General features: G+C 41.4%; 1 protein-coding gene across 2 annotated transcripts in view; it reads right to left on the reverse strand.

Annotated features, from left to right (window-relative positions):
- Positions 1 to 23,163, reverse strand: part of doc2b (double C2-like domains, beta) — a 291,024-nt gene that overhangs the window by 17,001 nt on the left and 250,860 nt on the right. For both annotated transcript variants that reach the window (XM_038290765.1, XM_038290764.1), the window contains one exon: positions 4,485 to 4,642. In XM_038290765.1, coding sequence (XP_038146693.1) covers positions 4,485 to 4,642 — 158 coding nt within the window. The remainder of the gene's footprint in view (positions 1 to 4,484; positions 4,643 to 23,163) is intronic.

The following is a 23,163-nucleotide window of genomic DNA, read 5'->3' on the forward strand; positions in this document are numbered from 1 at the left end:
TAGCCTGCAATGCTCCATACCTACTGTATCTAAAAGGCTGGTTATCCTCCCACAGCAGTGTGTCGCGGTGAGCTTGACGAAGACATTTTTGATTTATGCTCAATTTTGAGCGTGTTCTGCGCTTTACGCTGTGGGTCTAGATACAGCAGAGGCGGTGAGGAAGTGGGGCGAGTTTGTCCGACAACGGAGGAATATGACGACAAAAAAGAGCGGGAATCCAGGTGGAAAAATGGTCCCAGCGTTCTCGTGCACCTCGCTCTTCTAGCTGGTTTGTTTTCTGCAATTGAGGCCATACAAACAAAATAAGCCGGTAGGCGGATGTAGAATTGACCAATCAGAGGCCTCCAGTCTGCAGTCAGCTACAATTTGGGAGAGGTGCAGCAGAGTGTCTGCCGAGGGGGCGGGGACGTCTTTGCGTTCTCTGCGACACACATGCAGACAACCTCGTTTTGAAGTATACATCAGCCTTTAGTCTCAGATTTCAGCTTTTAAAAACCTACAATGCAGCAATTGACTTGATTCCTTCCTGCTATCATCGCAACCCCAACCGCTGTACAGGGGCACAGAAGACCTCGCCTATTCAGCCAGGCCAACAATTCCCTCTAACGACCCCCCCTTTCAGAGACATAGGCAGGTATCAGCTATCGCAGGCTAACAAAGAAGCTAAACGACCCCCATTCCAAAGATGTGGACCCGTTCGTACGTTTCTATTTGCAAAAAGAAAACCTGGAACTCAACACTATTTCTGACATTTTGAATTGAAAAAGTTTCCTGGATGGGAAGAGAAACGTCTTCAACCTTGGAAAAAAAAGTCTAGTGGATTGTTTTTTTAACGTTTTCGGAATGACTGTAACAAATTAACAATAAACTGTCAGAATAATGCCTGTGAGCAGCAGAAAGAAACATAATATATCTATAAGCAGTTTTTATGCATAGAGATAAAAAGAAGTTGTCATTTATTGTAATTTTTCTGATCTTTTTCTTATATTTCCTTTAAAAACGTCACATTTACATATGTAAGGCCCCTCTGCTCGCTGCGCTAATCAAATCCCTATGACTGTAGCATTTAATGAAAAGCTTTTCCAATAGCTTTTAGATAATATGATTGTCACAAACCCAATTTTTAATTCCTAAAATGGACTGGACAGCTAATGCAGACTTGTATTTCCCCCAGTTAAAAGCATGTACTATTTACGGAAGAGGATTAGGGCCACTGAAAAAAAAAAAAGTTAACTGATTTTTAAATTTTTTTTCAGTTTAACATGGGAAAAAAGTCAGAATTCTGAGATTAAAGTCAGAATTCTGACTTTTTTCCTCAGTATTCTGACTTTTTTTATTGTCAGAATTCAGTCAGAATTCTGAGATTAAAGTCAGAATTCTGAGAAAAAAGTCAGAATTCTGACTTTAATCTCAGAATTCTGACTTTTTTCCCATGTTAAACTGAAATAAAATTTAAAAATCAGTTAACTTTTTTTTTTTTCAGTGGCCCTAATCCTCTTCCGTAACTATTGTTATGAGCTTATTAAATTATTTTCATGTTTTATAAAAAGTAAAAACATTTAATTTACTTATGCGCTTATGCAAAAACACCGTGTATAGAGTTAGCAAGTCTCTGGGCTACATCACAACATTGGGTGAGCCAAAACTGAAAAAACAGCTGCAGCTACCCAGTTTGAACCAGAGGAGGGCGCTGGATAGACATAAAAGCAGGTTTGTCACAAATTATCAATAAAAAGTCAAAATAATGCCTGTGACATGTAGACAAAAACATAATGCATCCATAAAATCAGCTTTTATGCAAAGAGATAAACAATAGTTTTCATTTATTGTTATTTTTCTGATCTTTTTCTTATATTTCCTTTAAAAACGTCACATTTACATGTGTAAGCCGCTCTGCTCGCTGTGCTAATCAAACCCCTATGACTGTAGCATTTAATGAACGGCTCTCAGTTTATCGAAACACAGTTCATTTGTATGTATTTTGTGTTTTTATTGTGGAGCCTTTCTAATCAGTCTCTCCTTGGCACCAGTACTTGTGACGCTCACCTCCTAATGCACTCAATCCATAAATATTTAAACCGTGAAGAAAGACTTATTGCATTAAAACGATGTCCTTTGTCCTTTTTTTGTGGAAATAGCTTTCTATTTATTAGATCCATGTTTTTTTCCCATAAAGGGATCTTGACAAGAAAAAAAGTAAACTATTTATGTGCCTTGTGCTATCTCTTCCTGGAGTGAGACAACAGAGGCAGATGTGGCAGGAATGTAAATCTCTTTTAACAAGGTGGGAGGAGGGGTTAGTTAGAAATGATCAAATAAATGATTAAATGTTAATCTAATCATACATACAGTGGTGTGAAAAAGTGTTTACCCCCTTCCTCATTTCCTGTTTTTTTGCATGCTTGTCACACTTTATTTTTTCGAAACATCAAACTAATTTAAACAATAGTCAAGGACAACACAAGTAAACACAACATGCAATTTGTAAATGAAGGTGTTTTTCATTAAAGGAGAAAAAGATCCAAACCATGATGGCCCTGTGTGAAAAAGTGATTGCCCCCTAAACCTAATAACTGGTTGGGCCACCCTTAGCAGCAACAACTGCAACCAAGCGTTTGCGATAACTTGCAATGAGTCTTTTACAGCGTCCTGGAGGAATTTTGGCCCACTCATCTTTGCAGAATTGTTCTAATTCAGTTACATTGGAAGGTTTTTGAGCATGAACGGCCTTTTTAAGGTCATACCACAACATGTCAATAGGATTCAGGTCAGGACTTTGGCTAGGCCACTCCAAAGTCTTCATTTTTTTTTATCTTTAGCCATTCAGTGGTGGACTTGCTGGTGTGTTTAGGATCTTTGTCCTGCTGCAGAACCCAAGTTTGTTTCAGCTTGAGTTCACCAACAGATGGTCGGACATTCTCCTTCAGGATCTTTTGGTAGACAACAGAATTCATAGTTCCATTTATCACAGCAAGTCTTCCAGGTCCTGACGCAGCAAAACAGCCCCAGACCATCACACTACCACCACCATATTTTACTGTTGGTATAATGTTCTTTTTCTGAAATGCAGTGTTCCTTTTACGCCAGATGTAATGGGACACACACCTTTCAAAGAGTTCCACTTTTGTCTCATCGGTCCACAGAATGTTTTCCCAAAAGTCTTGGGGATCATCATGATGTGTTTTGGAAGAATTGATTTTTGCCCAGTCTTTTTCTGATGGTGGAAGCATGAACGCTGACCTTAGTTGAGGCAAGTGAGGCCTGCAGCTCTTTGGACGTTGTTGTGGGGTCTTTTGTGACCTCTTGGATGAGTTGTCGCTGCGCTCTGGGGGTAATTTTGGGTGGCCGGCCACTCCTGGGAAGGTTCACCACTGTTCCATGTCTTCGCCGTTTGTGGATAACGGCTCGCACTTTGGTTTGCTGGATTCCCAAAACTTTGAAAATGGCTATTAATCCTTTCCAGACTGAAAGATCTTAATTACTTTCTTTCTCAATTGTTCCTGAATTTCTTTGGATCTCGGCATGATGGGTAGCTTTAAAGGATCTTTTAGTGGTCAGGCAGCTCCTATTTAAGTGATGTCTTGATTGAAAACAGGTGTGGCAATAATCAGGCCTGGTGTGGCTAGAGAAATTGAACTCAGGTGTTAAAAACCAGAGTTATAGTATATTTTAACAAGGAGGGCAATCACTTTTTCACACAGGGCCATGATGGTTTGGATTTTTTTCCTCCTTTAATAATAAACACCTTCATTTACAAATTGCATTTTGTGTTCACTTGTGTTGTTCTTGACTATTGTTTAAACTGGTTTGATGTTCCGAAACACTTAAGTGTGACAAACATGCAAAATCACAGGAAGTGAGGAAGGGGGGCAAACGCCTTTTCTACACCACTGTATGCACATAGCAAAATAAAAGATGATTTTCCTATGAAGATATACCATATTTTTCGGACTCAAGTCACATCAGCCAAAAAATGCATTATGAAGGCGAAAAACATATATAGGATACACCGGACTAAAAGTTGCACCTTTTTGAAAGGTTATTCTGTCCTGCATCATAACCTTTAGCTTTCCTCCGCTTCTCTCCAGTCCCTCCAGTCCATTGCCATTTTTGAGTAGATATTTATATATTTTCAGCTGGAATTGAGCAGATATGAATTTCTTTTGGGATGCATAATTCTATTCAGTCGTCATTGTTGTAATGCTAGTTTGTTTTGATTTGGTAAGTTGCAACTGTTTTTCTTTCAGTGGTATTAATAGAATACATGTTTTTGCGTGCAAAGCTGCATAGTGATCTCTCGTGATGAAAAAAACGCACCAGAGTATAAGTCGCATGGCCGGCCAAACCATGAAAAAAAAACAAACGTGACTTATAGTCCGGAAAATACGGTAACGATTTAGTTAAGAGAGCAACATTTTAAACCAAATTCAAATATTGTGTAATTTTCTCCATGTAATAAAATATCTCCGTTCCAGTCTACTGACGTTTTGACGTAGGGGTCAGAGAAGCCGTTTGCATCCATGGCAGCAAGGTGTGCGCAGCGTATGATGCCTACTACCAGGCAGGACTTCTGGGTGTTGTACTTGAGAGAAATCATTATCCGTCCCCGTTCCTCCAGAGACTTGTCCTCTGCTTTGTTGACCTGAAAAGAAAAGAGAAAACAATAGATTCATTAATACCAGGAATTATAAAGACGTTCACTCATCCAGACTGAGTGACGATGATTTGAACCATAGTTTCTGAGCATTTTGAACCTCAGTCAGTTAGACGGGTGTCCTTCGGTTTGTTGAAGTGAGCACAGCTGGATTATCTGACTGATGTTATGCAGCAGCAGCACCAGTCAATGCTCAAATTTTGCTCTCAGGACTGACTCTAATTGAATCCATTCAATTAAAGTCGGTTTACTTATATAGCGGCAATTCAGAACACATGTCGTCTCAAGGGACTCTATAAAAACAATTAAACCAGATCATAAGGAATATCTAAGGAAAACTAGCTGATTGCATCGACTCATTGACTTGAAAGCAATCCCTCACACTAAGCATGCATGTAGTGACAATGAAGAAGAAAAACTCCATTTTAACAGGAAGAAACCTCTGTCATGTTCGGATTAATGTGTCTAACCCACATGCAGAACACTCGGAGGCAGAAGAAAAGTTCAAAGATTTATTTACAATAAATGTACACAGTTTGATCAGATCCAAGAGGGGGCTTGACTGGTCCCGAGTGGGTTCACTGCTGAGGAGGACAGAGAGATTAGTGGAGGTCCAGGTATTTTGCAGGTTGAGAGTGTTCAGGTCAGTACCTGTTCTGGAGTGGAGCAGAGCTGCAGAGGGGGGGAACCTTGAGGGTCCAGAGGTTGTCGGCAGGCTGAGGGCAGAGGCGGAAGTGAAGCCCTCCGCCTCCTTAAGTACAGATCTCCTGATGAGCAGATGGGACACAGGTGGTGCGGTCGGCTCAGGCTCCAGGAGATCTCGTACGCCCTCTGGTGGAGAAAGTGGACAAACCTCCAGATCCCAACAACCTCCAGCAGAACCAGCTGAGGACGATTGTGGTTTACATGGGTTTTACATGCAAGAACACATTTAAACGCCTCACAGATGAAAGCGAGGAGCAGGTCAAACTTTCCAGGTAGACAGACGCCCATGAGATACATCTCAACTAACGGCTATTTTGCTAATCGAGTAGTCTGTTGTTAATTTTCCTTTTCAATTAAACGGATTATTAACGAATAATTAATTCAGGAAATCCTATACACTACTGTTTATGCTCTAAAAACATTCTAAATGACTTCGTTTCGAGTAAATTCTGGACGCTACCCACTCAGGACACTTGGAATACATTGGACGAGCAGTATGGAGGAATATTGACACGTTTTTTGTGGACTTTTATGGACCTTTCTGCCTCGGACGCCATAGACCTCCATTATTTGAATGTCAGCAGACAGCAAGAAGCCTCCCAGATCTCCAGATGCATTTGAGATATCAAAAAAGTACTCCAGAGTGTTGTTCAGCATGGGGGTGAGTAGAAAATGAAGGCTAATCATGTTTTGGGTGTACTATTCCTTTAATCAATCAATCAAACAATCAATCAATCAATCAATCAATCAATCAATCAATCAATCAATCAATCAATCAATCAATCAATCAATCAATCAATCAATCAATCAATCTCTTTATTTAGACACAATTATGGTCCATAAACAGATAAAAACAATCTAAAACAAAATTGTTTAAAAATAATCAGTAAAACAGAATTTGTAAAGAAAAAAAATGACATAGATCCAAAAGAATGATCAGAAAGCATGTCTGTTCCAGCGCAGATCATCATTAGAAGTTCTTTGAGTATTATGTCTTCAGTACAGGGGCCAGGACATGATCTACAGGGGCACTGGCCCCCGTTGGCCCCTGTCTAGGACCGCCCATGGCATGGGTCTGTTTGGTGCCATTTTCGTTGGTAAGGATCAGACAACAATTTCTTGAGATAACATTTATCAGATAGAAAATAAAAGGTATTTGGGAATAATAACTTGTTAATATCCCTCTAATGAAAATGCGTTGAATCATTATGGGGTTTTCTATGAATGTTTTTGTAGCCGAGGATCATTGTCGTCCCCAAAGAGGACTAGCATATAAAACCGGCTGCCTGTCTGATGAGCGTCTGTATTAGTCACACCGCATATCCGCAATCCCACTGACAACGCTGACATTCGCCTCACTCCACAGATGGCACGCATCTTGGAAAGTTCACATAAGCCACAGAAAAGCACGAGATTCAAAATTAGTTGCAAAGTTTAGTTTTTTTTCTAGCTTAATAATGATGACAGTGGCGGCGAGAGACATTGGTCCAATGGATGCAGAGGGTCTGAGGCTTTTAAGAACAGGACACATGGGTCTTGATGGGTTTGGCAAGAAAATTGACATTTCACTGTGTGTTACGGTAAAATGAAATGCTTCAGAAATCTTGTGGTTATGACAGAATGACAGCAAATCATTTTCTCTAAGATCAAGCCAGGTCTGGAGTGTCTAATGACTCATCAGTTGAATCCCCTCCGGCCTGCCGATCACGCTGCTCTGAACAAAGGTGATGAACTCTAATCATGTATTCATTTATCCCAAAGTGTTTAATACGTGGATATGCAGCAATTAGATTTATGGAAACATTCATTTGAAAAGCCAAAGATTGTTTCAAAAATGCTTCTGATTTGCTGAACATTAGGGACAAAACAAGCATTGCGTGATAAATACCAAAGAAAGCTACTAAACATGGGAAAATATATACAGAGTACTTAGAAGCAATTAAGTGTTGCATTTGTTAGGAAGGAAAATCCTTTGATTTTTATATTGTTTTTATTTACCAAGATAACCAAGCTAGTAAGGAAGTTTATTTTTCTTTAATCCGTTTCTGATTTTCTTTTACTAAATTTTAAAATTTTCCTCATAATCTCCTAGTAAAACAAACCCGTCCGTCCGTCCATCCGTCTATCCATCCACCCATCATCCATCCATCCATTCATCATCCGTCCTTCCATCCATCCATCCATCCATCCGTCCGTCCATCCGTCCATCATCCACCCATCATCCATCCATCCATCCGTCCATCATCCACCCATCCATCCGTCCGTCCATCATCCATCCATCATCCATCCATCCGTCCGTCCAACCATCCATCCATCCGTCCGTCCATCATCCACCCATCATCCATCCATCCATCCGTCCATCATCCACCCATCATCCATCCATCCATCCGTCCATCATCCACCCATCATCCATCCTTCCATCCATCCATCCATCCGTCCATCCGTCCATCATCCACCCATCATCCATCCATCCATCCGTCCATCATCCACCCATCATCCATCCATCCATCCGTCCATCATCCACCCATCATCCATCCATCCATCCATCCGTCCATCATCCACCCATCATCCATCCATCCGTCCATCATCCACCCATCATCCATCCATCCATCCGTCCATCATCCACCCATCATCCATCCATCCGTCCATCCGTCCATCATCCACCCATCCGTCCGTCCATCCATCCATCCATCCGTCCGTCCATCATCCACCCATCATCCATCCATCCATCCGTCCGTCCATCATCCATCCATCATCCATCCATTCGTCCGTCCATCCATCCATCCATCCATCCGTCCGTCCATCATCCACCCATCATCCATCCATTCGTCCGTCCATCCATCATCCACCCATCATCCATCCATCCATCCGTCCGTCCATCATCCACCCATCATCCATCCATTCGTCCGTCCATCCATCCATCCATCCATCCGTCCGTCCATCATCCACCCATCATCCATCCATCCATCCGTCCATCATCCACCCATCATCCATCCATCCATCCGTCCATCATCCACCCATCATCCACCCATCCATCCGTCCGTCCATCATCCATCCATCATCCATCCATCCGTCCGTCCAACCATCCATCCATCCGTCCGTCCATCATCCACCCATCATCCATCCATCCATCCGTCCATCATCCACCCATCATCCATCCATCCATCCGTCCATCATCCACCCATCATCCATCCATCCATCCATCCATCCATCCATCCATCCATCCGTCCATCCGTCCATCATCCACCCATCATCCATCCATCCATGCGTCCATCATCCACCCATCATCCATCCATTCATCCGTCCATCATCCACCCATCATCCATCCATCCATCCATCCGTCCATCATCCACCCATCATCCATCCATCCGTCCATCATCCACCCATCATCCATCCATCCATCCGTCCATCATCCACCCATCATCCATCCATTCGTCCATCCGTCCATCATCCACCCATCCGTCCGTCCATCCATCCATCCATCCGTCCGTCCATCATCCACCCATCATCCATCCATCCATCCGTCCGTCCATCATCCATCCATCATCCATCCATCCGTCCGTCCATCCATCCATCCATCCATCCATCCGTCCGTCCATCATCCACCCATCATCCATCCATCCATCCGTCCATCATCCACCCATCATCCATCTGTCCATCCGTCCATCATCCACCCATCCGTCCGTCCATCCATCCATCCATCCGTCCGTCCATCATCCACCCATCATCCACCCATCCATCCGTCCGTCCATCATCCATCCATCATCCATCCATCCGTCCGTCCAACCATCCATCCATCCGTCCGTCCATCATCCACCCATCATCCATCCATCCATCCATCCATCCATCCGTCCGTCCGTCCATCATCCACCCATCATCCATCCATCCATCCGTCCATCATCCACCCATCATCCATCCATCCATCCGTCCATCATCCACCCATCATCCATCCATCCATCCATCCGTCCATCATCCACCCATCATCCATCCATCCATCCGTCCATCCATCCATCCATCCGTCCGTCCATCATCCACCCATCATCCATCCATCCGTCCATCCATCCATCCATCCGTCCATCCATCCATCTATCCGTCCATCATCCACCCATCATCCATCCATCCGTCCGTCCATCATCCACCCATCATCCATCCATCCATCCATCCGTCCATCCGTCCGTCCATCATCCACCCATCATCCATCCATCCATCCATCCATCCGTCCATCATCCACCCATCATCCATCCGTCCATCCATCCATCCATCCATCCATCCATCCATCCGTCCATCATCCACCCATCATCCATCCATCCATCCGTCCGTCCATCATCCACCCATCATCCATCCATCCATCCATCCATCCGTCCGTCCATCATCCACCCATCATCCATCCATCCATCCGTCCATCATCCACCCATCATCCATCCATCCATCCATCCATCCATCCGTCCGTCCGTCCATCCATCCATCCATCCATCCATCCATCCATCCATCCATCCGTCCATCATCCACCCATCATCCATCCGTCCGTCCATCCATCCATCCATCCGTCCGTCCGTCCGTCCGTCCGTCCGTCCGTCCATCCATCCATCGTCTGTCCGTCCATCCTCTCCTGCTTATTCCATCAGGGTCATGGTGGGGCTGGTGTTCTGTCAGATGAGCATACCTGGTCAGACCAGTTAACCCATAGTCAAACCCCGTTTAGTTTTGTAAGAAAAATAAACTTTAAACTACCTACAACCGGCGTGCATACCTTTAGTCATGTACAAAAATTTTTTTTTTTAAATTACTTTTTGGTGCTTTTTGAAGCATATGGAGATCTGACCTTAAATTGTTTTTTTTTAAACACCCGTGGAGGCAGTTTAAAGTTTGTTTTTCGTACAAAACTAAAGGGAGAAGCGCAAATCTGACGTTTGCGTATTGACTAAGAGTATACTGGTCCGTCTGGTTATGCTACTTCCTGCAATTTATAGGCAAGAAGCGGGGTCCACCCTGGACAGGGCACAGTCGGTCGCAGGGCAACACAAAGACACACACTCACACCTCAGGGCAATTTAGAGATGTTGATTAACCTAACAGTGATGTTTTTGGACTGTAGGAAGGAGCCAGTGTACCTGGAGATAATCCATCTCCAGGCCGGGAATTGAACCCAGAAACATGCAAGGCGACGGTGCTACAAACTACACCACCCTGCAGCCCACATAAAAGCAATGCTAAATCACTTTAATATATATATTAAATATATGAATATTCTTTATTTTACTATTAGCTCTCCCTCCCTCCCACAAAATCTAATTATGAGATAAAACAAAATGTTATTTTTAATAATGGAGCTTTACTAAACAGAAGATGTAATGTTTGTGGATCTGGTCTGTATTAAAAAAGTAAAACTTCCCATCCAGGAAGTTTTTTCAACTAAAAATGTCAGAAATAGTGTTGAGTTTGAGGCTTTATAGAGTGTGGGAAAAAAAACACCTTGTTTTGGCTTAAGTACATGCAAATTGAAGCAGAAGAACGGATCCGCCCCTTTGGAATGGGGGTCGTTTGGCTTCTTTTGTTAGCCTGCAATGCCCCTTACCTGTCTATGCCTCTGAAAGGGGGGGGTCGTTAAAGGGAATTGTTGGTCTGGCTGAACAGGCGAGGTCTTCTGTTCCCCTGTAAAGGGGTGGGGGTTGTGATGATAGCAGGAAGGGATCAACTCAATTGCTGCATTGACTTCATCCTTTAAAGCCGATATATTTCCTTTTGAAATTAAGGAGTTAATTTCTATACGCTCCCTAGTTGACCAATGTTAGCAGTGATCTGGCTTTTACATGTGCCATACATTTATGAAACAAACTCCTGTTTTATTTATGTAATTTATTCTTTTAAAGTTTCTTTAGTATTTCACAAGGTACTATAAACTCTGTGCAGAAAAATACATCCTTGAGCATATAAAAATTACAGGCATGCGGCCCCTGAAGAGGGATCTGAGTTGCTTTTCTTTCTTTCTTTCTGCCATGCCCACTGACTTAGAAATGTAATTTGCGGTCAACACTATGGCATCTGCTGATTGTGTAAATATGCGCTTGGTTTTCCTTTACCTCAGCTCTTTTTATGAAGACCGACATGTTGAACAGAATAGGGAAGTTTAAAAATGTGCAGCAGCTTAACAACTTCAGGCTTGTCAAGAGCTGCCTGAAAGCGAATGGTCCGCTGGAAATGTGGCCATTTAGGGATTCATTTCTTCCACTCTATGCACCTCCTATTGATATGCATGAAAGGACCTTTTCTGCTTCATATTTTCATTGAGAAAACCTTCACTACAACATGAGGTAATCAGCTACTTTAGATCAGCTTTAGCTAACAAATTTACATTGTTGTGAAAACATTTTAAACAGATGATATTTTCATACTTTGGTTCCAAGCAGCCAAAAATCTAATATCCTCTATAATTGATCTTGGATCAACACACTGTGATTTCTTGAGACTTTACTTGACACCTTGAAAGCCTTTTTACTCTTTTTTTAAGTTTAGTCCGTGTGCCTATATTTGGACATATGATATAAAGTGATATTTTTATACTATAGTTTGACCAAAATCCTTTTCCAAACTTTTTGAATTAGTTCTTAGGATGTTATTCTGTCCCTGATAAAAAAATAAAAGGGCCACCTAATTACTACCAAAGCCTGCCAGTACTAAATCAATCACTGTACCTAATCACTAATTACTAGTGTTGCACCGATACCAGTATCGGGCGGAGCCCCAATCCAGCACTAAAATGGTGGTATCGGTATCGGCGAGTACCAACTAATAGGACATCGATACCATTTTGAGAACCAAAAGTTTCTTCAACTATTGTCCCCCATTCCAGGTAGGCAATAAAAAGTTTTACTTGATTCACTTTGTTTTAGTCTTTTTCTTGCTTCACAAAGGTAGGCAGCAGCTTGACATGAAGCCATGATGGAAATTATTTTACATCGAATCCAGTTCTTCATATGTAGACACACATCAATTTCAAACAAATGGTATCGGTCAATACTGCACATCCAGGTATAAGTAGGGGTGTGCAAAATAATCGTCATGATAATGCATCGTGATTCTAATTTTCGTGATCTACTGCATCGATTCTTGACACCAAGTATCGATTATTAATTTAAAAAAATTAATAAATAAAATTGCATGAATGGTTGGCGAACATCAGCCAAAAACAAGTGTAATACAATTTCCAGTCCAGTAGATGTCGCTGCGGATGTGTTGACGCACGCTGCCTTGTGTTATGAATGCAGTTGCTTTCAGTTATTTATCAATTAGAAGACACTACCCAGATCATACTCAGCCAGTCAGCCACTGGTAATGGCTGTATTTTTTTATAACAGTGTTCAGTGAAAATATTGCAATGCATCACAATAATTCAAGTATCGTGATGCATCGTGATTCGAATCGAATCGTGACTTCTTTGGCAATACCCAACCCTAGGAATATGGGTGTAAATAGTAATCGTTTTGTCTGTATCCATCGATCCAACAGCCGACAATTCGATGCATCGACACGTCTGCAAGATTACCGATTCATGTTTTTTTTTTTTCCTCCGGTCTATTTTTATCCATTTGCTCCTGGGCGTAATTCTTCTCCCGTGCTAAACCTATTTTGCCCTCCTACCTCGCTTCCTGGTTATACTCCTGCAGCAGTGTGTTGCAGTGAGCTTGACGCAGACATTTTTGATTTATGCCCAATATTAAAGTGTGGTCTGTGCTACACACTGTGGGTCTAGATACGGCCGAGGCGGCAAGGAAGTGGGGGCGAATTTAGTCCAACGACGGAGGGACATGAAGGCCAAAAAGAGCGGAGATCCAGGTGGAAAAAGGGTCCCATAGACAGGTATGGGGCATTACAGGCTAGCAAAAGAAACCAAACAACCCCCATTGTAAAGGGGTGGACCCGTTCGTCATGTTCAATTTGCATTTTTTCCAAAAAAAAAACACGGCTTCATTGGGCTACTGTATAAAGCCTGGAACTCAAGCCTAATTCTGACATTTTTGAATTGAAAAAGCTTCCTGGATTGGAAGAGAAACATCTTCAAACATGGAAACAAAGTCCAGTGGATTGTTTTAAATTATTTTTTTTTTTATTGATCTGATGTGCACCAAACTTCCCCAAAACTGTATTATAATAAAATAAATAAGCAAATAGAACTTATGTTGATAAGAGCCGCCTCGTCTAATAAAAACTAAACAGTGTGGATTTCCATCAAAGGTTAAAATAAATGCTCGACTGCTAATCTTACAAAACCTGATTATTTATTAGAGTGTGTAAGTTGAAAAGGGTTTGGGCCTGTTTTTGCTGCAAACATTCTAATGATCTAATGAAGTCTAATGAAGTCAAATGTTGTCTATGTTAGCTATAAAAACCTTACCTTTATAGTGTAAGGTGTGTTTTTACAACTGTACAGACCGAATCAAGGAGCTCTCTCTAAATACATTTATCATGATTTTATTTAATTATGTATACTCTCTCAATCCCACTATAAAAAAACATAAATCATTATGAGATCAGATTAATGGAACTTGTTGAAATAAGGAGTAACATTTGGCGAGAAGCAGGCATTTGTCCGTAGATATTTGTATGAGATGCTGCTCAGCCATGTGTCCTATGGTGAACACAGCAGGGTACTAATCAGAGATCTCCAGGGAACCGACTCTCTCCACATGAATCACAGATGACTTTTTCCAAGATGCCTCCCAGGACCTGTGGGCTCACCATCTATCTAATCTGGCATGCCAACATGTTTCAGCCGTGGTCTCAGTTTACTGTCGCATCCACTTAACCTTAGTTTTCTCCTAAGGAGTTTCCCTATTAAAGTAATTCCCTCTGTTGCTGCGAACCGTTAGGTTTCCTTCACTAGGAAACACTGATACAAAAGGTCTGCAAGCTATGTTGGTATAAAAGGAGAAATACAAACTTATCACTCAGCTGTTTTTATGAAATGAGTTTTTTTTAAATAAAATTTAATTCTATTCAGTTTATTTCTATAGCTCCAATTCACATCATGTCATCTCAAGGCACTCTGCAATTCACCAGATCATCCAGTCAGATTGATTCAAAGTTTTCTATCTAAGGAAAACCAGCTGATTGCATCAACTCATTGACTTGAAGGCAATCCCTCACACTAAGCATGCTTATAGCGACAGTGGAGAGGAAAAACTCCCTTTGAACAGGAAGAAACCCCCAGCTGAAACCTCCATCATTCTGTTAGTTTATGGCTTAATATACAACAGATTCCACATCCAGCAAGACAAAGTTAATAAAGCTATGCTCCAAAATTATTCATAATCCTGGCTGATACATTAGTCAGAAGTTAAACCAAACAAACTCGTTGCTTTCCTTCATCCACCTGTGAAACAGCCAATCAGCTTTGAACCACACCTCCACGAAAGCCAATTGGCATTCAAAGTTCATCTTAAAAGGCCTCCGATCCACACCTGTCTGCTCCTATTCGCGGGCAGCAGATGCGCTGTTTCAACCCACCTCCATTGCCTCCTCCACCATTGCAGCTAAAGCATCATCAGAGTATCATTACCTGCGGACTCTTACTGCATTCTGCGTCTCATTTTAACCGGTCCGACAGAAGACCGCCATGTTGAGCCTGGTTCTGCCAGAAGTTTCTTCCCAACGGGGAGTTTTTTCCTCTTCACTGTCGCTTCATGCTTGCTCATCACGGACAGGTTCTCTCAACCTGTGTTATCCAACTTGACTTCCATCTTCCAGGTCCCTGAGCGAAGCTGTAGTATCAGCTCACGCAGTCCATTGGATCTCCCCATAAAGCTCAGCAGACCGTCTCTCTAACCAGCAGTCTACAGACTGACCAACTTTATCTATCTCCACTCCACCACCAGTTTCAGGCCTGGGGGGGAAACAGCCCTATACTTTGCCCCTGTTCATGCATATCTATCAAAATTAAGCGCTAGGTTTCCTGCCGAGGTCTGAGCGCCAAAGTAATTGTATCAATAAATTTCTCCTAATTGTCTTTTCTCTTTGTGTGAGTTTAGATTGAACTATCTTTAAAGTTGTAGGGAACTCATATTTAAATGTCAAATCATTCTGGCTTAAACATGTACACTATATTGCCAAAAGTATTTGCTCACCTGCCTTGACTCACATATGAGCTTAAGTGACATCCCGTTCCTAATCCATAGGGTTCAATATGACGTCGGTCCACCCTTTGCAGCTAGAACAGCTTCAACTCTTCTGGGAAGGCTGTCCACAAGGTTTAGGAATGTGTTTATGGGAATTTTGGACCATTCTTCCAGAAGCGCATTTGTGAGGTCGCACACTGATGTTGGACGAGAAGGCCTGGCTCTCAGTCTCCGCTCTAATTCATCCCAAAGGTGTTCTATCGGGTTGAGGTCAGGACTCTGTGCAGGCCAGTCAAGTTCATCCACACCAGACTCTGTCATCCATGTCTTTATGGACCTTGCTTTGTGCACTGGTGCACAGTCATGTTGGAAGAGGAAGGGGCCAGCTCCAAACTGTTCCCACAAAGTTGGGAGCATGGAATTGTCCAAAATGTCTTGGTATGCTGAAGCATTCAGAGTTCCTTTCACTGGAACTAAGGGGCCAAGCCCAGCTCCTGAAAAACAACCCCACACCATAATCCCCCCTCCACCAAACTTTACACTTGGCACAATGCAGTCAGACAAGTACCGTTCTCCTGGCAACCGCCAAACCCAGACCCGTCCATCAGATTGCCAGATGGAGAAGCGCGATTCGTCACTCCAGAGAACGCGTCTCCACTGCTCTAGAGTCCAGTGGCGGCGTGCTTTACACCACCGCATCCGACGCTTTGCATTGCACTTGGTGATGTATGGCTTGGATGCAGCTGCTCGACCATGGAAACCCATTCCATGAAGCTCTCTGCGCACTGTTCTTGAGCTAATCTGAAGGCCACATGAAGTTTGGAGGTCTGTAGTGATTGACTCTGCAGAAAGTTGGCGACCTCTTCGCACTATGCGCGTCAGCATCCGCTGACCCAGCTCCGTCAGTTTACGTGGCCTACCACTTCGTGGCTGAGTTGCTGTCGTTCCCAAACACTTCCATTTTCTTATAATACAGCTGACAGTTGACTGTGGAATATTTAGGAGCGAGGAAATTTCACGACTGGATTTGTTGCACAGGTGGCATCCTATCACAGTTCCACGCTGGAATTCACTGAGCTCCTGAGAGCGACCCATTCTTTCACAAATGTTTGTAAAAACAGTCTGCATGCCTAGGTGCTTGAATTTATACACCTGTGGCCATGGAAGTGATTGGAACACCTGATTCCAATAATTTGGATGGGTGAGCAAATACTTTTGGCAATATAGTGTATATAAATGGACTCTTTATCAGACCGTATTGTCCCAAAATTTTGAAAATTTCTATAAAAAAAAAAAATCCTGTCTTAAAATCTTTTTTTTTTTTTTTTTTTTCTGTTATCTTCTGCAGCCCAGTTAGTTCTACGTCAGCCTGAACACCTAAATTCGGCCAATCATATATCAACGGTCATCTGTCAATCAAATGTTTTCGCTCAAAGCATCTTGATTCATATGTCGCAGCTAATATACGCAACGGTTGAAATCAGAATCCTTTCCTTACCCATTGAGTTCCGTCCCAGTGTTCACGGGGATGGACGTCTGTGTCTTCGGCAGGTGTAGAGCTAACAGAACTGGCAGCGTTGCGAGGCGAGGGCTCAAACATGTACGGCTGGAAGCCTTTTACACCAAACCAAGCTTCTGCCGCCCTGGCGTCCTCTTCCACAACATCTTCGTCCCCGCTTTCCTCCTCTAAATAAAAAATGGATGATGGAGGAGACTCATCCACGACCTCCGACACTAAACTCTCGTCCTCTTGCATGTTTCCTCTGTCCATAGCGTTCCTTGACAGCGTCGTTTCTAAGTCACCAATTTAGTGCTACTTGGTCCCAATGGAATTTCCCATTGGGAACCTACTAGCACTAAGTTGCTAACTGGTTAGCAAGATGCTTCAGACAAACCGGCCACCACCAATCTTGCTTTTGAACCTTCCGCCGCAACAATCCCTTTCCCTTGATAATTGACCAATCACATTAACTTTATTCCTTCCGTGTAAAGTCGGGCACCACTCAGGAGAATTCAGAAATGCAACGGTTGGAACAGCCGCTTCCCTACGACTTTAAAGTGATTTTCACGTGAGGTAGGGAATATGGGCAGTGTCTCACAAAATCTGGAACTATAGAAAAGGATCTGCTTTTCCTGCAAAATGTGCGCTTCAAATGAAGAGGGATTAAATCCCGGCAAGAATATTTACCTATGCACAACAAACACACAATTCAGGATCTTACTGGTTACATCTCAAACTGACAGGTTATCTGTTATCTGTAACTTTCAGATTTATAGAAGTAACTTTTCTTGACTTTATAAAAAAGGGGAAGATCCACTTTACAAGGTGCTTTCTTGGAACTTACAATATCCCTAAAATTTCGGGCGAACTTTCCTGGATTAAGGTTTACGCTCTAAAACAAAGTGGTTATGTTCAAGGAATTTCCAATACTTACAGGGTACTTTATGAAACCTAGCAGTTATCTCCTGGAATTTCAAGGGAACTTGCTGTAATTAGCTTATTTTCCAAAAATTGATGATAGATTATGATCCAATAGGTGAAAAAAAGAGTTAAAAGTTTGTTTTCTTATTTTTAGGGTGCTCTCCTAAAACTCACAGGGCACATGTCCTTGATATTTGAGAGGATTGTTTTATATGCTTCTTTAGAATCTTAGATAGTATTTTTCTACAATACTATCCTGAATTCCTGAAATACAAAAGATTTCAGGAATTTACAAGCAGGTTTTTGTTGGATCTTAAAGAATACCTTCTGGAACTTTTCCTGCAATTCACTATGGAGAGAAGTTCATATTAGTTATTTTTCAAAGAAGTTAAAGGGATATTGAAAAAAGAAAACTTAAAAGTGCACTTCTGGAAAATTAAAAGCTGCTTTCCTGAAACCAACATGGTAATCTCTGCACCTTATTGGCTGTTTTAAAAATCATGCTGGGTCTTTCCACTTTACCGGTTACTTTCAAAAATACACATTACTTCTCAGACTTTGGAATTTCTACCTCACAAATTTACGTGACTAATACTCAGGGTAGTTTAGCCAAACTTACACATTACTTCCTGATTATAGAGTGTATTTGTTTTCTTGTGTTGAACTTTAAGAACCAACCCTTCTGTCAGGATTCCTGTATGTTTATGTGTTTTTTCTGTGTTTGTCTCCCTTCCTCCACCAGGAGGCGACTGGTTCTGGTCCGCCTCCCTACACACCTGCTGTGAGTTATCTCGTTAATGGAGCGCTCTTAAGCTGCTGGCTGCTACTACCTTGACGCCTGAGTGTTTGCCAGTTTTGGGTACTCTTGCCAAGCCGAGTTTTTGCTGAATCAACTGAGTTCTTGTAAACCTGAGTTTTAATCTTGTTTTTTGTGTCTTTGCCTCTCAGCAGGAAGTCATGCTGCAAACTGAGTGTTTTGGACCTTCTCTCCCTGGAAGGATCAACTGAGCTTCAAACTGAGTTGAGGATTCAAACTGGAGGTTTGAATCCACTTTCCCTCAAGAGATCGTTTGAGCTTCACACTGAGTAAGGGATTAATCTCTACTACGACCCGTTAAAGTACCGCAGGAAATCTGAGTGGCAGCCAGCTTCTCCGTTCGCCTACATACAACCGCATTCTGGGTAAACCCTGTCCGCCCTCCACCGTATCAGACAAACACTGGAACTACCGCACACAGACTGGAGTCAAAGAGTCAACAACTTCTCTGGAAACGTGAGTCAGCAATCTATTTCTCCACTTCAAGTTCGAGAATCAAATTTCCCACCGAGCCTGAACTAACCGCAGTGTCTTCCCCTCACCTTTCAGTTCCGGTTGAGCATTGTTCAGAGCAACACTGGATTCTTCACAATCTCCTAAATAAACCAGTTAAACTTTTCCCCTGGTCTTTCTGTATTGGTTTTCTTTTGGGTCAGATCTTAGTTAAAATCACGACACCTTCATGCTGTCCCTTTTTCTTTTATATTTCATTTATTTTATTTTCTAACATAAGTCTGGGTTTTTATTGCAGGGCAAAGTTATGTATTAGCAGAAATTTAAGGATTTTATTAAGCTTAATATTTTTGCTTCATGTTTTTTTTTAAACGAATCTTGTCTGCCTTCTAGTTCAGAAACATATTTTAGTTCAGGATCAGTTTGGAGAATGAATAATCTTTAGAGGAGAGTAAAACTCTGCAGTGCAGCACGAGAAACTGCCTGGATACAGAAACACAGCCAGCAATAGTTGGGCTGGAATTTTAACAACCTCACAGAGGCCGAGTTTATCTTAACTTTATAATATCAAGGAGAAGTTTTAATCATATATGCTAGTGTCTCTACTCTTAACTCTAAATGTGGGAGAATTTTTGCCATCCAATGTATAAGACTGAAACAGAGGCAGATCATTACATGCCGACTGACCTCTATTGCACTTTAAAGTCCTCTGTTTCAAGGGTTTTATTCACAAATACAATGCAAACTATTCGCCATATCCTAATGGATCCTTTAAGTCTTTCAATGAGGACGGAATCAATGCAAAAACTAAAATAGGAGTAAGTCCTTTTTTCTTAAACAAAAAGTGCATTGTCTTTGGTTTGAGCAGGAAAATACAAAAACATTACCAATGAAATAAAAGGATTTAGGTTTAAAATAATAAAACACTTCCCCATCATCCTATTTCAAGTGCATGATATCAAGATAAATCACTTTAATGGCATAAATTCTCTTTCCATTGTTAGATAATCTTATCCACCTGCTTAACTTGACGGAAGATACACATTTATTAGCAAAATTTTAATTGTTTTTGTATTAATTTCCGCAGGGTTACTATTCCAGCTTCTGTTTGCTTTACCAACTGCTGCAGTTTTCTGGTGGGAGGCAAGAAGTTGTGACTTATACTAGTTCCCCCTGCAGATAAATGCGACTCAAATCTTATGTGCCTAAATGTGACACATATTGTACTTTGACATGGCCGTCAGAACGACCCAGTTCCGATAAATTTTCACCTCCCAAGACAATCTGATTTTTGCCACTTCCATTTGTGCTACTAACTCGGACACAAATCAAATACGTACTACAGTCGGAATGCTCCTGCGGCACTTCGTCTGACTAACATCATCATCTAGGCTCTGACTATTCATTCATAAAGACTCCTGGTCAGCACAGCAGTAACTGCTCCATAAAAAATTGCTCGACTTTTTTTTACCTTTTCTTGTGATCTTTGAAGTCTGCACTGTACTTCTGCTAATGTGAGTTGCATTGGGGCTGTTAAATGTTCAGACTACAGTCAGATGGCGTCTAAATTTACGTAGTAATCTGAATGACCATGCGGGGGGAGAAAAATGGATTTCATTGCAAAAAGAGAAATTGAGCATCAAGCCCTGCAGTGTGAAAATTCTGTAGCTTAATTTAATGTAAAGTGTGATTAAATTCACGTTTCATTTGCATTGCTCATACCACTGGAGTCACATTTTGAACAATCAAATACAAGACTGATTAAATACCACAAGGGTGACTTGAAAAAAAGCCTAAAACAGGCTATATCTAATTATCTACCCTTGTTTTAAACTGCCTCATCTCAATACTCCATCCCCTTCCCCACAAAATTTTATTTTTTTCCACATTTGCCTGCAGTGAGAACAGGGCTTAACAGCAGACTGACAACTCAAATAGACCAGAACACAGGTGCAGCCTGTAGGGAAAACACAGGTGAACAGCTTCTACTAATTGGCTTGTCATTCTGGCTAAAGGAGAATGATTAAAGGGGCCAAACAAACGGAAAAACCATTCAAATAAAACACAATGAGATAACAGAGAAAACAATGATGAGAAATATAGAAAAATAACATAAAAGAAGGGTCAACAATTCTAACTACAAATTGAAAACCATAACCTAACACTTGTGGATCATGACAGTAACAGGTTATGACACTCCAGTAGACAGTCATTGACACACAGAGTAAGCCACAAAAGGTCCCTGACAACGAAGCAGGCCATTTACAGAGTGCTATATTCAAATACACCCTGGCTGGTCCTGAAAAAAGTCAACATCTGGATTTAACTAAGCAAATATGTATGATGCTTTCAATGGATGAGTACCTGATGGACGGACACAACATCTACGAAGATCCAGAAACGTCATAATTGGGTTAAAAGCTCTCCAACGCATTTTAACAAAAACCCTAATGACCGATGGGGTCCTTTCTCTCTGAGGAAACATGTAGGACCTAAAAAAAATCATGAATGATTATTTTTGGTCACTTGAACATTTGGTGATGGAGTCAGTCAAACAACAGTAGAACTGCTGGCTATGTTTGACAGTGAAACTAAAAGAATTTAAATACACATAATGCAAAAGGAACTTAAGGGATTGGGACCTTAGAGGTGTGTAGCCTAAAAAAAGAAAAGAAAGAACACTAATCAGTGAGGCTAACTAGAAAAAAAGGCTTACATTTGCTAAGGAGCCTAAAGATTGGATTCTGAAGCAATCGCAAAAAGTCATATCAGGGCTCGATTTTAACCATCGCCCGATCTCCCGGGGCAAATAGTTTTTATTGTTGGGAGAGTACAAATTTCATTGCATTTGCCCGCCGGGAAAGTGTAATGATCGCAAAAAAAAAAAAAAAAAATACAATTTTAGCACTCAAAATTACTTTAAAATCACCGACATTCGATGAAAACAACCCAGAAGTGTTGCCGGCGCCATTTTCATTGTTTTGTACACATTCTCGCGTGATTTGAAAAAGTCGCGCAATTTGAAAAAGCCGGGTGATTTTCCGCCTGATGTCGTGATTTTTGTCCACCTAGCGTTTAATTTTGATGTAGTTACCAACATGACAAACAAGCTAGAAAGCGCTATCATATGGCAGCTTTCTGTACACTGTTACAGGTCATACATTAAAAAATTTTTATTAAATTTTTTTCTCTTAGACATTGGAGAGGTGCATTTAAATGTTATAGAGCTAAACATGTTAGATTGGTGACCTGTTATGTTATTATTATTGTCTTGTGAAAACTAATCCTGAGTCAGTTAAAAGTCAGGGAATTCTGAAATGATGTCAGACTGTGGAAACCCTGAATAAAATAACTATGTATATTGATTCTATAGAAAAGTCACATTATATTAATAGTATTATCTTGCATAAACATACCGTGACTCTAAAATAAAAGTTATTAATTTGTGACATTGGCTTCTGTCTTGTGATTTATCTTAAGTTTTTAACCTGTCAAGTTTTTATTTTTATTTTTAACATTACAATTTATATTTTTCCAAGCACACAACAGTTTAAAGCAAAGTTTAGTTTGAAAAGAATGTGCAGGAAGGATTGAAAAGCATGTTAACACGGTAATGTAGGCTTGAGTTCATTATCTGAGGCATGCAGATACACACCAGGAACCTGGAAACTTAAAAAATACTGAATTACTAAAAACATTTAAAAAACAAACATGTTTCATTGATATATATATACAAAAATGAATAGAAGGAATTGAGCAGACTTGTGATTGCAAGATCTTGGTAAAAAAAAAAAAAAAAAGGAATCCAACACTGAATGAAAATACATCTGGCCTTCCACCAGCAGGAGGCGCCTGGTCCTGGTCCGCCTCCTCACACACCTGATGATGGTTGCCTCGTTAGCGGAGTGCTGTTAAGCTGCTAATTGCCACTACCTCGATGCTAGAGTGTTTGCCAGTTTTTGGTACTCTAGCTAAGCTGAGTTTTCGCTGAGTAAGACTG

The sequence above is a fragment of the Cyprinodon tularosa genome, unplaced genomic scaffold, assembly GCF_016077235.1.
Source record: "Cyprinodon tularosa strain WSP-4 unplaced genomic scaffold, ASM1607723v1 ctg288, whole genome shotgun sequence".
Classification (NCBI taxonomy): domain Eukaryota; kingdom Metazoa; phylum Chordata; class Actinopteri; order Cyprinodontiformes; family Cyprinodontidae; genus Cyprinodon; species Cyprinodon tularosa.